This window comes from Hippocampus guttulatus, chromosome 11, assembly GCF_054856545.1.
Source record: "Hippocampus guttulatus isolate MCC_2025c chromosome 11, RoL_Hgut_1.0, whole genome shotgun sequence".
NCBI classification, from domain to species: domain Eukaryota; kingdom Metazoa; phylum Chordata; class Actinopteri; order Syngnathiformes; family Syngnathidae; genus Hippocampus; species Hippocampus guttulatus.
The window spans coordinates 15,828,582-15,841,298 of record NC_141271.1 but is presented as its reverse complement, the minus strand read 5'-3'; the positions used below and the strand labels follow the sequence as shown (position 1 = coordinate 15,841,298).

The 12,717-nt window shown below is 43.8% G+C and overlaps 1 protein-coding gene across 1 annotated transcript; it reads right to left on the bottom strand.

The window, feature by feature from the left end:
- Positions 1-1,446: 1,446 nt before the first annotated feature.
- On the bottom strand, positions 1,447-12,687 carry bard1 (BRCA1 associated RING domain 1). The gene is made up of 11 exons (XM_086124610.1): positions 12,497-12,687; positions 12,257-12,313; positions 11,637-11,785; positions 10,185-11,173; positions 10,021-10,101; positions 8,826-8,998; positions 7,288-7,414; positions 7,070-7,202; positions 5,639-5,731; positions 3,380-3,477; positions 1,447-2,838 (listed from the first exon to the last, which is right to left on the bottom strand). The coding sequence occupies exons 1-11, from the start codon at positions 12,586-12,588 to the stop codon at positions 2,503-2,505; spliced, it is 2,328 nt and encodes a 775-aa protein (XP_085980736.1). The 5' UTR covers positions 12,589-12,687; the 3' UTR covers positions 1,447-2,502.
- Positions 12,688-12,717: the final 30 nt, after the last annotated feature.

Here is a 12,717-nt window from a genome sequence, read left to right as displayed (position 1 = left end):
TCGACCTTGTGGGAGCGACGAGGAGATTGGGCATTGGGGGGAGAAGCAAAGCACACCGAGCATCGAAAATCTAATGTTACCGAGCAGCCAGGACGAAACGTTGAGAGAAACGCGTCATTTTCTTTCCCTAATTTAAATCCAAAAAACGTGAAGACATGGAGCTTGCCTCTGAAAATACCGGCGGGCGGCAGCTTACCTTTTTTTTTATGTGGTGCTTCTTTGAAGTGGTGCCGTCTGTGTCACAAACGTACTTTTTTTATTGGCCGACATGACTGAAAACGAAAGACTGCGTGTTTTCCATGTCACCGCGTTCCAGCACACCTGATTCGAAAGATGAGCTCATCAGCGAGCTTAGCGTGGGCCCAATAACGATCGCGGTCGTTTGAATCAGGTTTTGTTGGAACAGGTTCACAAATCGAACAGACTGGCTACGTCTCAGGAAAGCCGGACGTGTGGTTTAACCAAGTTTTGATCATCTAAACAACTACAAGTTTCTTTGGAATGACGTGAATTTTCAAGAATCCATGGCCGAATCCGAAACAAGTCCGAGTCAAAGTTGTGACGCGGTCGAGTTCCATGGCCGAATCCGAAACAAGTCAGAGTCAAATGCCAATGAGTCGGAGTCAAATGAGAGTCAATAACACAGTGTCGAGTCCGGCCGAGAGTCTCACAGTATGTCGATATCACAACTTTGAGGTGAATGTATTTTCTCGGCACATAAAAAAATGCTTACCAACACAGGTTTATGAACAAATTTGAAGACAAATAATAGGTGTAATAATAATAAGTGTACATCTTTGCGTGTCTGTTGAGAGTTCAGCCCAGTGTAGGACTTTACACCGCTTCTTGGACCTCTGCAGAGTGCGCTCCGCAACATTTCATTTGCTGTCGTCTGTTAAGCGACGGTAATGCTGTAAATGGGCCATTAATAGGAGGCAAATTTATGACAAATTACAAGTATTTTCCTTGCGCCTCGGCACTCACACAAAGCGCAGCGTTGTTCTGTGTACTAATTTTCCATTTAAACTCAGCCTTCCAAAGTATCACCTCACCTTTTCACGTTAAAAAAAATAATCAAGTGTCTTTCGATGAGAGGCGCGAGAAGAGTGATGTGAGCAAATATGCATGCTTTTGTGAGTTCCGGGACATAAAGTGTGGCTTCATTAGAAGCGCTTCCTTGCCTCTTATCGTTTTAACAGCCTCCTGCATCTTGGCATGGACGAGGACTGAAATTTTAGCAAGTACAAAGGAATCAATAGCAGTTAGGTGCATTGTAATAGCTGCCCGGTAGCTCTTGAATACAATTTACACATCCTTATTGTATTCACAATACACAGCCTTCTAACAAAACGATTGTTTATTCTCCTCATGCGTTGCCGCAGCAGTTCATCTGCATTTTTATAACATCCAATTTAGGGTAACAAAGCACACTCAGAGACTTGGCACTTGCATTTTGAAAAAGATTTTTCATTATCTTTTCCCGGTTATATCAGGAGTTGCTCAAAGCTACTTGGTCCTGTTCAGTTTGCAAGACACGACACAAGGAGTGCGTTGCATATTTTGTGATGACAAAACTAACAAAATACAATTGAGGTCAACATCCGTTTAGAATCTTCGGGCTACGAGAATTCTTGATAGCCACAACCTTCTCCAACAGAAAATATGTCGCTTTCGCGCAGACCTTTGACATCCACAATTTCCATGAACAAAATCCACCTTTAGCAGAAACAACTTAAGCTCCAAAACTGTAAACTCCCCACGATGGACCTCTCCACGACCTCCATTCTGTATGGTGCTGTTGGTTTGTTTTGAAATTGATCTCTGCCCCATACTGTCTTGCACCTCTGTCAAAAAAAATAATAAACGCATAAAAAAAAAAAAAAGCCACGCCATAAATACAGAAGTGGCTGCGGGTAGTCAAAAAGCCTTTCAATTTGTTTTGTCAGCTAAAACGAGCTCAAAGTCAATTTCTTGCATGTCTTAGGAGCAGAGCTCAGAAAATACACGTCGATAATCAGGCCTAATGTGAGCAAGGATTGTCAGATGTCTCTAAAAGGGGATCGTGAGGCATTTATTCTGTTGGGTGAGGGCATCTTGGAAAATCAAGTCATTCGTGTTGAGCCTGTTCAATATTCACAAGCACAAATCCTTATTTGTGATCAACAGAGGTTTGCAAAGTCAGACTGCCGGTAATATTTGTCATCATTGAGACAGGGCAAGCACATTTTTTTTTCATCTACTCACACCTGCCCATTTAGTATGATATCGTGAAAATGAGCGGAGGGAATATTTACCTCTCACGTCCACTTATACAGTGTGTTGGTTCCCACACTTTCAAGGGCAGACTTATGTTTTGATTCCATAAAATCAAACATAATTTACTCTTCCTTTCAGAACTCCATGATTAACAGTGGATCATTTCGTTTCAACAGACACTCAAAAGGCAGGAAAGAAACGAACTCCAGAAGAGGCAAAAGCCGGTGTCAAAACTCCTGACGCCGATTAAAGGTTTGGTACAGGGAGAAGTCGGAAAGATGTGATACAGTCGATGATCCAAGTGGAAGGGGCAGACCACACTTTGCCCCTCCGAACCACCGCGGGCCTGTGAGGACCCTGGCGGTCAAAGATGATGTACTGGGTGCAGAGGGCCTGGTCTGATCCCGGCAAAGCGTGGTAGGCGGCAGCACTGAGGGTTTGAGTGACATCACTGTCGGGTTTGGGTCGCCGACTCAGCAGCTGACCTCCTCCGTCGCGGAGCAGCTTGGCCAGCTCATCTTTTCTGTGCGACTTAAAAGAGCCCAAGAGGAAGAAGAAGCAGCCGTCGAACAGCGGCGGCAGCTACAAGTGACACAGAGTAAGAGGAAATGGTTTCAAGTGCTTGCTTTTACAGAGATTTTAAAACGGACTTTTTTTTTCCATTTCTTTTTTTTACAGGAACATTAATGGCACTTTTGGAGCTTTTGTTTATTTGTTTATTAAACATTAAAACAGGCACATTTCCCCATTTGCATGGAAGGATTTGCTTAATTAATCTAGTCCAAAGGACTATTGGTGCCAACCTGAATAATTTTGCACTGCTTAATTTTAATTTTTTTTTTTTGTTTTTTAATCATAATTGTCTACGTTTTCAGTACTGTAATGCTGTTAACATTTGTCCCAAAACAGATATCTACAATTTTAGAAACCTGCCTTGGGACTACGGCTGAAAACTAGCATTTATGCTAAGTCCGGTGCATTAAACGTTTCATTCTTGTGTTGATTAATGTGCCAGTACTTTCCAAATGGGAAAAATTTATATATATATATATATCCAAAAAAACCAATACAGATCGGTCCAGGTCATCAATACTTCTGCAATGCGTGTCTGTGTCTTATTTACCAAGCTGAGGCGGTTGACGCGACTCCGTTGGGGGCCTTCGCCCGCTTCGTGCTCGCTTTCTGGCATCCGCTTGCCCGCCTGCAGACATGCCTCCACCCCTAGCATCAACAAAAAATCAAAGCCGCCGCTAATTATGTTGACTTGAAAGAATGGCACGACAAAGCTAATGTGGTTTATGAGTTGGAAGTCTGGCAAAACGGCACTTGCTTGACATAAATATGCCGACGGCATGATCAAGTTAACGACGCAGCCCTTGTATGTATCTCAGACTTTTTTTTTCTGTCTCCTCAGAGTTAAATTTGAGCTTTGTGACTGCCAGCTTCCTGTTAATTAAACTGCAAGTAAGCATGTAAAAGTCTGAGCAGCCATACGTTCATTTTCCTACTTGCTAGCCTAAATCGTGAGCTAATGACTCATGCTCACCATTTTAGTTGGTCATTACCTATGTGTTAATAGTCAAGATGACATCCAGTAATCGGATAGTAACAGAGTAGTCTATGATGGGTTCCCACCGTCTTTACCCTTTGTGTTTTTGATCGCTCGTTTTCATGTCGGTCACGCGAGTCGGGAGTCCACACAGTAATTTGAGTAGACCTGCATTAAACCGTATTGGTCCGAATATAAGACGGCCCTGATTATAAGACGACCCCCTCTTTTTCAAGACTCAAGTTTGAAAAAAGACTTTATGAACACTTCTTCGTGACAGGGGTTCATTTTGGCCTGGGGAGTCAAGTTCAGCATTTGCTTCAATGATATCTGGCGCCATCTAGCGTCGTGAATGGGTATAATGTCTAGACCCCGAATATAAGACGACCCCCACTTTTTCCAGTCTTATTTCAATGCAAAAAACACCGTCTTATATTCAGGCCAATTTTTATTTAGGAAACGAAATCAAATTTCACAGCCGTTTCCTATCTAAGAGCCTCCCTGTACTAATCTCTAATGCACGTGTTAGCAGATAGCGTTCGTACTTGGCTGTATTTTCATATTGTGCATACGAATGAGCGTATGCCGCGCACTTTCATCACTTTCATTTGGCACGTGTCGAACAGGCTCCAGCAGACACACGCTGTGGTTAATTGCTCCAGATAACGGCACTAAATGCGACGGAGTAATTAGTACTTTAGCTAATTGCTGCGCCCAACACCGAACGCTGAATTGTGACGCATCTAAGGAGCCATTACTTCTCTCTCACCTCAAACTTAAAGCCATTTTATCGCAGAAATAATCATGAAGAAAATACAAGAAGCCGCTTTATTGGCACATGGTCGCTCAGAGAAGAGAGGCATCACAAACAGTCTCCGTGGTTATTCTCCAGCTTGGTTTTGTCGGCGCTGACCTATGAGTTTCAGACTGTATCAAATATAAACTGGCCAAGTTCTGTCTGGCAAGAGCTTTTGTTCTACAATCGAGAGCATTCGTTTAATGAGCACCGTGACAGTTTCCAACTGAACTCTATTTTGAGGTGTTGCTATGGAATCCAAAGAGGCGCACGGGGGCTCGGCCTGGTTGACGGCGGTGGCGTACCAAGACAGGTGGCGATGACAGCTGCGCTGCCTTATGTGAGGGAGGACGTGGACAAAAAACGGATAGCACGTCATTGTGACTTGTCATGGGGGCGACGAGCTGTGCCGGCTGCTCAGCCGGTGGGAATGAAAAAAGGGTTTTGATTTATTTTTTTCTCTTTCTCCTGGCACATTGTATTGTACAAAGTGACACGTTAAGATAAGAATTGCAGCTCAAAACGGCTCCCCTTGGGGAAAATAATTAGTAGTAGTATCAGTAGTATTAAAACCCTGCGCCGTGTTGATTCCTCACAAAGTGTCACAGTCGGAATCTTGCCCGATCTAGCAGATCAGACAAGTTTAATATATCGGGACAAGGCACCTGAAAATTGCTCATAGAAAAGTGGTCCTAAGTGTTTTCCAAAGTCCAAGGAAAATACGTACATTTTTCGATTCCTAAAGTGCCTCTGAAATTGGCAAGATTATTTTTGCATACTTAACAGCGTGTTTGTTCATTTGGGATTTTCTAAAATTATTTCACAGTTGAGCTTTTATAACAACCCGCCGTGCACAGAAACCCTTCCTTGCGGTTACTGCTTGGAAAATGGCATTTCATTTCAATTCACAATAGCTGGGATGACATACGCCCGAATGCGACCACATGAAGAATTGAGCAAAGTTCCGATCATGGTTGTTATCATGAGCTTCAAAATAGCCATGGGGAGCTACTCAACACGATGATATTTTTACTCACAACTGTATTTGACAATCCAGCAGCCTGCAAGAAGTCCCAGTAGAGCGGAGTAAGTTCTCGGCATCGGTCCTTCTGGCACCACAATGTGGCTCACTGGGAGACGACAAGACGCATAAAAACATCACGTTAGCAGCCCGATCGGACCATCGGGGTGGATATGAGTCTACATTGAGTTGGGGAACGTCAATGTTAAAAAGTATACTGTAAGTCATCACTATAAACATTTAGGAATAAAAAAATGAAATAATAGAAACGGCATGCCTTAATTTTCTGAAAGTGGACCCTATTTTTTCCGGATTGACAATTTCTTGCCTTCTCCTGTCTAAGCGATCACTTCTCGAAAGAAACCTTGCATCATTGTGATTGTTTTGGCTTCCACATCCATCGCTGGTTCTGAATGATTTACAAGACGGCCTGAAGGCAATCAGAAAATGTGATTAGAGGGCAGTCCAAATTTTAACTCAAGCTTATTGCTTGTACTTCTCACATCAGCGATGCTTAGAGCGAAGCCCGACCAATTACACCTGGAGGGCAAAACCTATTGCATGCTGCACTCGCTGTTGATTTGTCGCCTTTCAATTTGAGTAAAAATCCTTTGGGGGGGAGGGGGGGGGGGGAGCTCCAGAGGTTTAATGTGGGACAAATTTCAATATGACTTGCTTTCTGTCATTTCTCGCAGGCAATACACTAAGATGATGGAAGGAGCCATCACAACACTTTAATTACGCCTGCGTTTCAGCGATAGCGCGAACCGCTTTGACTTTGCAGTACGTGCAGGAAATCCTTGACTAAACGGTATTAATGGGAATAAATTAAGAGCAAAGGTGATCAACGGTGAGCAATTTTATTGGCAATAATTTTGATGTGCTGGCAAGTACACAGTAGATGCTCATAAACAATATTTAAAAGCCAAAGGAGGCGGGGGGTGGGGGGGGGGGGGGGAAGACACGTTATGCATGTTAGCATAACGTGTCTGGCCAGCTTCTTCAAATGAAAAGTCTTACAAGTTAAAAGTCCTTCTTTTCTTTCTGCTTCGGTTGGGGGGCAAAAAAAATAAAGCAAGAGCCTGTTTGTGTTGTGTTGATTAGAAGCAGTTTTTAAAATGTACCAATGGGTTTTCCGCAGACCTGCTCCACAAAATAGCTTTGCGGTCGTTATAATAATAATAATAATAATAGATTTTATTTATAAGCGCCTTTCAAGACACCCAAGGACACTTTACAATAACAAAAAACACAAAACAATACGGGTTGAGCAGCGGCAGCCAAAACACGCCAGCGTTCTAATCAACTATGTTCCAAGCACAGAAAAGGTTTCATCTTTCAGAGGGTAAAAACGTGAGTGAAACACCCGTGCACGTCGACTGCAATATTTGTCTGAAGGGAACGAAAATAAAAATCAGATTTTAGTCTCCAGGACAAAGACGCTAACCTGAAGAAGTAAAGGCGTCCGCGATCCTTCCATCCAAAAGGCGACTGAGCTTCGCGAACTGATGCTGCTCTGTTTGCGACAGCTTGCTTGACAGAAACAAAAGCGTTTCTTCTGGCTTTGCACAATTGTCCACCTGTGCGAGGACAAACATTTTAAAATGTAGACTTCTCACATAATATAGATTTCATCGAAAAAAATAAAATCAAAAGTAGACATACAACAGGGAGACTGGCCGGGCTGTTCAAAGATGCGCTGGCATGTTGGGCTCCCTCGGACACTTCCCGGAACACCTCCAGCATCTCCCGACTTTCAGCGTAGTCTGCAGGCCGCTTGCCGTGAAGATTACTATGAAGATGTTTCAAAATGTAATGACTATTCGGGGATCACATGGTGCACGCATAATTAGAGGATTTACTATGACAAAGACAATCTACAGAACAATCGTGCTGGGGCCAGTCATACGCTGTAACACATTAGGCAAGGTTCACGGTTGATTAAAAGACTTGAAAGCTCCTGAGAAAGTAAAAAAAATAAAATAAAAAATCTCTTGCACTCTTAATATATTTTTTGCAGTAGCTGTGACTGGTATTTTGGATCACTGAGCACTGGTAAAATGTACAGAATGCACTTGACTGAGGCCACGGTATGTAAAGGACCACAAAGTAAGGTTTTGCCCGTCGCAGCAGTTTCTCTTCAGTCGGCTGTGTCGGAATTCAATCGAGTTGTCTTATCAATACTTGTCTACGAAGAAGGCAGGTGTTATCTGAAGACAACGGAGTAGGGAATTAAAAAAGAAAAAAAAAATCCCAATGGGAGGACCAAGCCCAGCTGGTTGTCTTTGAAAAATTGGGCATCAGCAAAGATAACAACTGGGGGACAATTAATAGGTCCAGTGGTCCATAAAATGTTTCATTTGGCTTCTTCGTACCTTTAGCAAGATTTACAAATGCACATTTTGACGTGCACACAAACACCCACACAGACCGATGTTTGCAGCTGCACATGAAAACTGAGAGGGAAAAAGAAAGAAAAAAAACGGCTGAGGAAGGCAGTCAAGAACAATCTTCCACAAGCTATTGCTCACGAAAACAAGACCAAGGAAGCCATAAGTGGCTCTATGGCAACACTTGTCAATGTCAGGGAAGGAAATTGTAGCAGTTGCACGCAAAAAGAAAAAAAAACACACGGAAGAGCCCATCTCTTTGATTTCGAAAGACACACTTAAGGGAATGGAACAAGATTGCACATGGCGGAACTGAAAATATTACAATAGAGTCATTTCTATTGTAAGATTGGTTCGCGAGGATGGACCAAATGCTTTGCCATTTGGTTCTTTAACATGACTGCCTAGAAGCGCAGTGAGCGTCTGCAGTAACATATTTACAAAAGCCAAAGCTGCATGCCAAAGTTTCCATTAGAGATTGCATTGGCACATTGGTCTTGAATTGCTTCTTCTGACTGCATGCATGTGCGACGAGAGGACGTGGAAAGGACATATACAGGCAAATTACCATATTCGCAGCTTTTCACTGTTCACACCCGCGGTTGGTTCTTATCTGTGAATAGCCGGGTTTCACTCTCGATGTATTTCGCCTTTTTTACTTGAACTGGCATCGCGCCGTCGAGCGCCGAGTTTTGACGAGTCACCTTTTCCTTCGCAGTTAAAACTGCCCGCTAGTGACTTGTATTTAAATTGTGATAATGTCTTACATGTCGAAACAAAAGCCGGTATAAAAGAGCCAAAAAGAGAACTTACAGCACACTCTGCGAGGCGCCAAAACGCAGCAGCAATTTGACAACCGCTAAGTGCCCGTTGCGCACAGCATCATGAAGCGGAGAGTCATTTTCATAGCCGGGAGTGTTCAACAGGGCCCCTCTCGATAAGAGCGCCTCCACGACGACCAGATGGCCCAGGTTACACGCCTCGTGCTGAAATGGAAGAAACATAAGGTATTTTCTTTGGCGTCTGCAATCGGCCAACAGATTGCAGGGAAAACCCTCAGAAGGGATATTAACTCATTCAGTACCAGCCAATTCTAGACCAAGTCTGAAAAGACGTTTAAAAACGTCTTTGGGAGTGAATGAGTTAAGATGATCTATGTTCAACACATTTACATTTTCGAAAAAATTATTTTTGCATCTTGAACGAGCGTGCAAGCTTCTCTCCTTCTCGATGAGCAGAGAGGCGAGGGGTGAGCAGTTTCACACGGGGGAGGAGGGAGGGAGCAAGACGATATTGACACTGCACACACGGCTGTCGGGGATGACACAGAGAGTAATTGGCATGATATGTTCGGCTATAATTTCAATAGCATGACACTAGAATATTTTTACTCACAGTTATATTATCACATGGTCAGAACCCATGCCGAGCCGTGCTACATTTTTGTCTCAGATGAATAATCTAAACATGGAACCTTAACTAAAGGAGGTGAACAGTTGATATGAAACAGTGCATGCGTGAACAGATATATGAAATCGATAGACAGATGGTTGTCGCACGTCACGGCTGACAGCCAATGGACTTCTGGGACCTTTACATCGATGTCGGCAAAGCAACATTCATCACAATGGTAGTAATGCAATAGCAACAAATTGTCAAAATGTAATCTCGGCTTGATAGCGGTGTGAAGGGCCCCTATTACGAAAGTGGAAATGATTGAATTTTTATAGCTCAAGAAAGCGCCTGATTGCGCCTCTCTTTTTTACAGGCAGACGAGACAACCGCAGAACAAATGAGCTCTCCCAAAGTGGGCTAGTGAAGCAAGACTGGGGATGGTCACAACTAGGCCGTGGCTCCAGTCTGGATATTGCCATTGGGGGTCCAGACAAAATGTAAATAAATACACAGATTGACATACTTGTCGTTTACTGGAACGTACTGCTGCAAAAGGGGAGAGCAGTACTTGTCTGTTTTTCAGTCATTCCGCGCCCAGGGTCATTGCTCTTACCAGAGGTGTCCATCCTGCGTTATCCTTGAGGTTGGGATCGGCTCCCTGGTCCAGCAGTCCCTTGACGCCCTCTACATCCCCCTGCAGAACACCAACGAGATTTAGTAAACCAAACGCTGTAAACCTGCTGGTGAAATGGAAAAAAGAAAAGGAAGAAAGCCTACCTTTATAGCGGCTAAATGCAGCGGGGTTTCTCCTTTGTGGTTCTTCTTCATGACTGTCGGGGTGCCTGGGCTGGAGTGTCCCATCGAAGCACGAGAAGAGGGGGATTTCCGACTCGTGGTACATGGAACCGAGGGACTCTCTCCTCCATGTTTTCGGGGTGTCTTTTTACACGGAGAATGAATAGCAGCAGGAGACAAGTGACTCAATGACTTTCGGCAGCAGCCCGTAGAGGTTGTTGGCCTTTTTGGTGTGGTCTCCAGGGTGGCAACCTCTCCCTCCAGTCTTTGGCGTTTTGAGGAACGCTCCGGGGAAAAAAGGTCGGTCTGTTTTTGAGGCATCTTTTGGGGGGTGTAGTCAGAGGCGCGCAGTGTGTCACAGATACTGTCGGATTCATTCTGACATGGCTGGGTTGGGCTCTCGGGTTCTGTGACAGCACCTTTTGCGAATCCATCTCTCAAGGTGCTAGACACAAGTCCAACGCCATTCATGTAAGATACTCCATCGGGGCTAACGAAGGAAACCTTTTTGTTCGATGTCCTTTCAACATCTACACCAAGCTGCTCTGATTCCGCGACGGTATTTCGATCGTCGATAATCCTCCATTGCTTGTTTATCGCGTCGAGCTTCTTCTTCACTGTCTGACGACTCTGTTTTCTCAAGGCTCTTCGCTTCGTTTTCGTTCTGCCGCCGATGTTTTTCTCGTTTTTCCTCTTCTGTTTTTTAGTGTCGGACTTTGGAGAAGATGAGCCAGAGTCTTGAGAGGATGAGGTGAAGTTGAAAACTGTCAGGTCATTGACTTCGGCCGTTGAAGGGCCAGGCTGTGCTTCGGCCACTTTTTCTAAAGACTTGCTTTCAGGTATGAAGACTTTTGGATTTTCTTGCACCGTGCAATGCATTTTACGGCTACGAGGGCTGAGCCAGATCTTGAAGTTCCTCTTGCGTTGAAAGATAGTGCCCTCATTTTGTGGCTGCATTACCTCAGAGGAATCTGTGCAATGAAAATGAAAACAAAAAAAATGTTCAAAATGAAAAAAAAATACGTTTGCCTGATAACAAGAAAATGCAACCTTAAAATTTGTGCATTTTCAAAAATGTTAACTACCCGAGAGAAACTTGAACTTCAGAATGTATTAATGAGTCTCATATGCTCAGAAGGAGCTGGACTTGAAGCCAGACTTGTAGTGCACGCAAACTGGCATCAACACAGATGTGCCATTTCTAAGGTGAAAAAAAAAGCAAATATTGAGTTTGACTTGTTTGTGTGCTAGCCTCACAGTCTGTGAACAGATCCAACCATAATGGAATTGCATTGCATAATTACAGTCATTAAAGGGATGCTGCAGGAAAATAAAGAACCTCTCCACTCACTGTGTCAAAGCGTAAATGTTTTGACTCTCCCACCATCACAAAGGAGTTATCGCAAAGTTAGTCTGCAGCTGAGCAACATTCACCTGGCTGTCCTTCGGGATACAACATGGACTCCAAGTCACAGAAGAGTGGTATGACACTGCTGAGCTGCCTGTTGATTTTGATGTCTTTCACCCAGGAAGGGCTGTGACAAACCACACAGCCATCACCTGCCCGTGAGCCTGCACACGACCTATGAAATGAACATACCCCAAAAGTCACTGAAATCCATTTTTGGGCTCAATGTAATTTGGGTGGACAATATGATTACAAAGACTATTATTATATACCACCATGCTTATGTGCGGGATTCTCATTGGTAAATATATGACAGAAAAACAGGCGTGCAAGGCATCGAAAGCCACCGGTTTGCTCAGACGCAGCAAACACATCCATCTGCATTTCTGCTACGTGAAAGAACAACTTCAGTCACCTTGCACACACACACACTCCATCTCATCTCATATTGCAGTCCCATTTACATTTACATTGCTTCCGCTGTGGCGTATGGAGCCGAGCGCCTTCCATTCCATGTCGTTAGCATGTGACGGCTGTCGATCACTCAGCATGCGCACGAGTGGCAAGGGCAGTCAGGTCTTTTGAGATATAACCGTTTACACCTGTGTGTGCATTCCGACAGTGCACAAGGTAATGGGTACGTTACCTGCACAGCATATGCTCACATGTTCCGAGACAAACAGGATCCCTCAGTAACTGCGAGCTGGATTAAGAGGAAAAAAGCAGATGTGGTTGGCCCTTACGTTCAAATGCACTTTTTCGATCTTTCAACAGTCCTATAAAACGTCACGAAATTAGCATCGCAAATGTCACATTCCGACGTAATATAACGTCGTAAAGTTACCCGAATCTTTGCAAGTTGAGTTGACAACTAAACCGAATTTACCATTTCGAACAAAGTAGCAGACGTCGAAAGTCGGCAAGCGCCTTTTTAGTGTTTTTCCAGTCGTTTGTTGGCGCCACGAAAGATGGATCCATGACTGTAAAATCAAATGCTTGAAGTTTGTTCGGTTTTCAAAAAGTACGCCCAGTGTTAACATAAACAAATAAAAAGCGACTTATTTCCTGGTGACTCGCATCTCCCGCCTGTTTGAGTGACGTCACTTT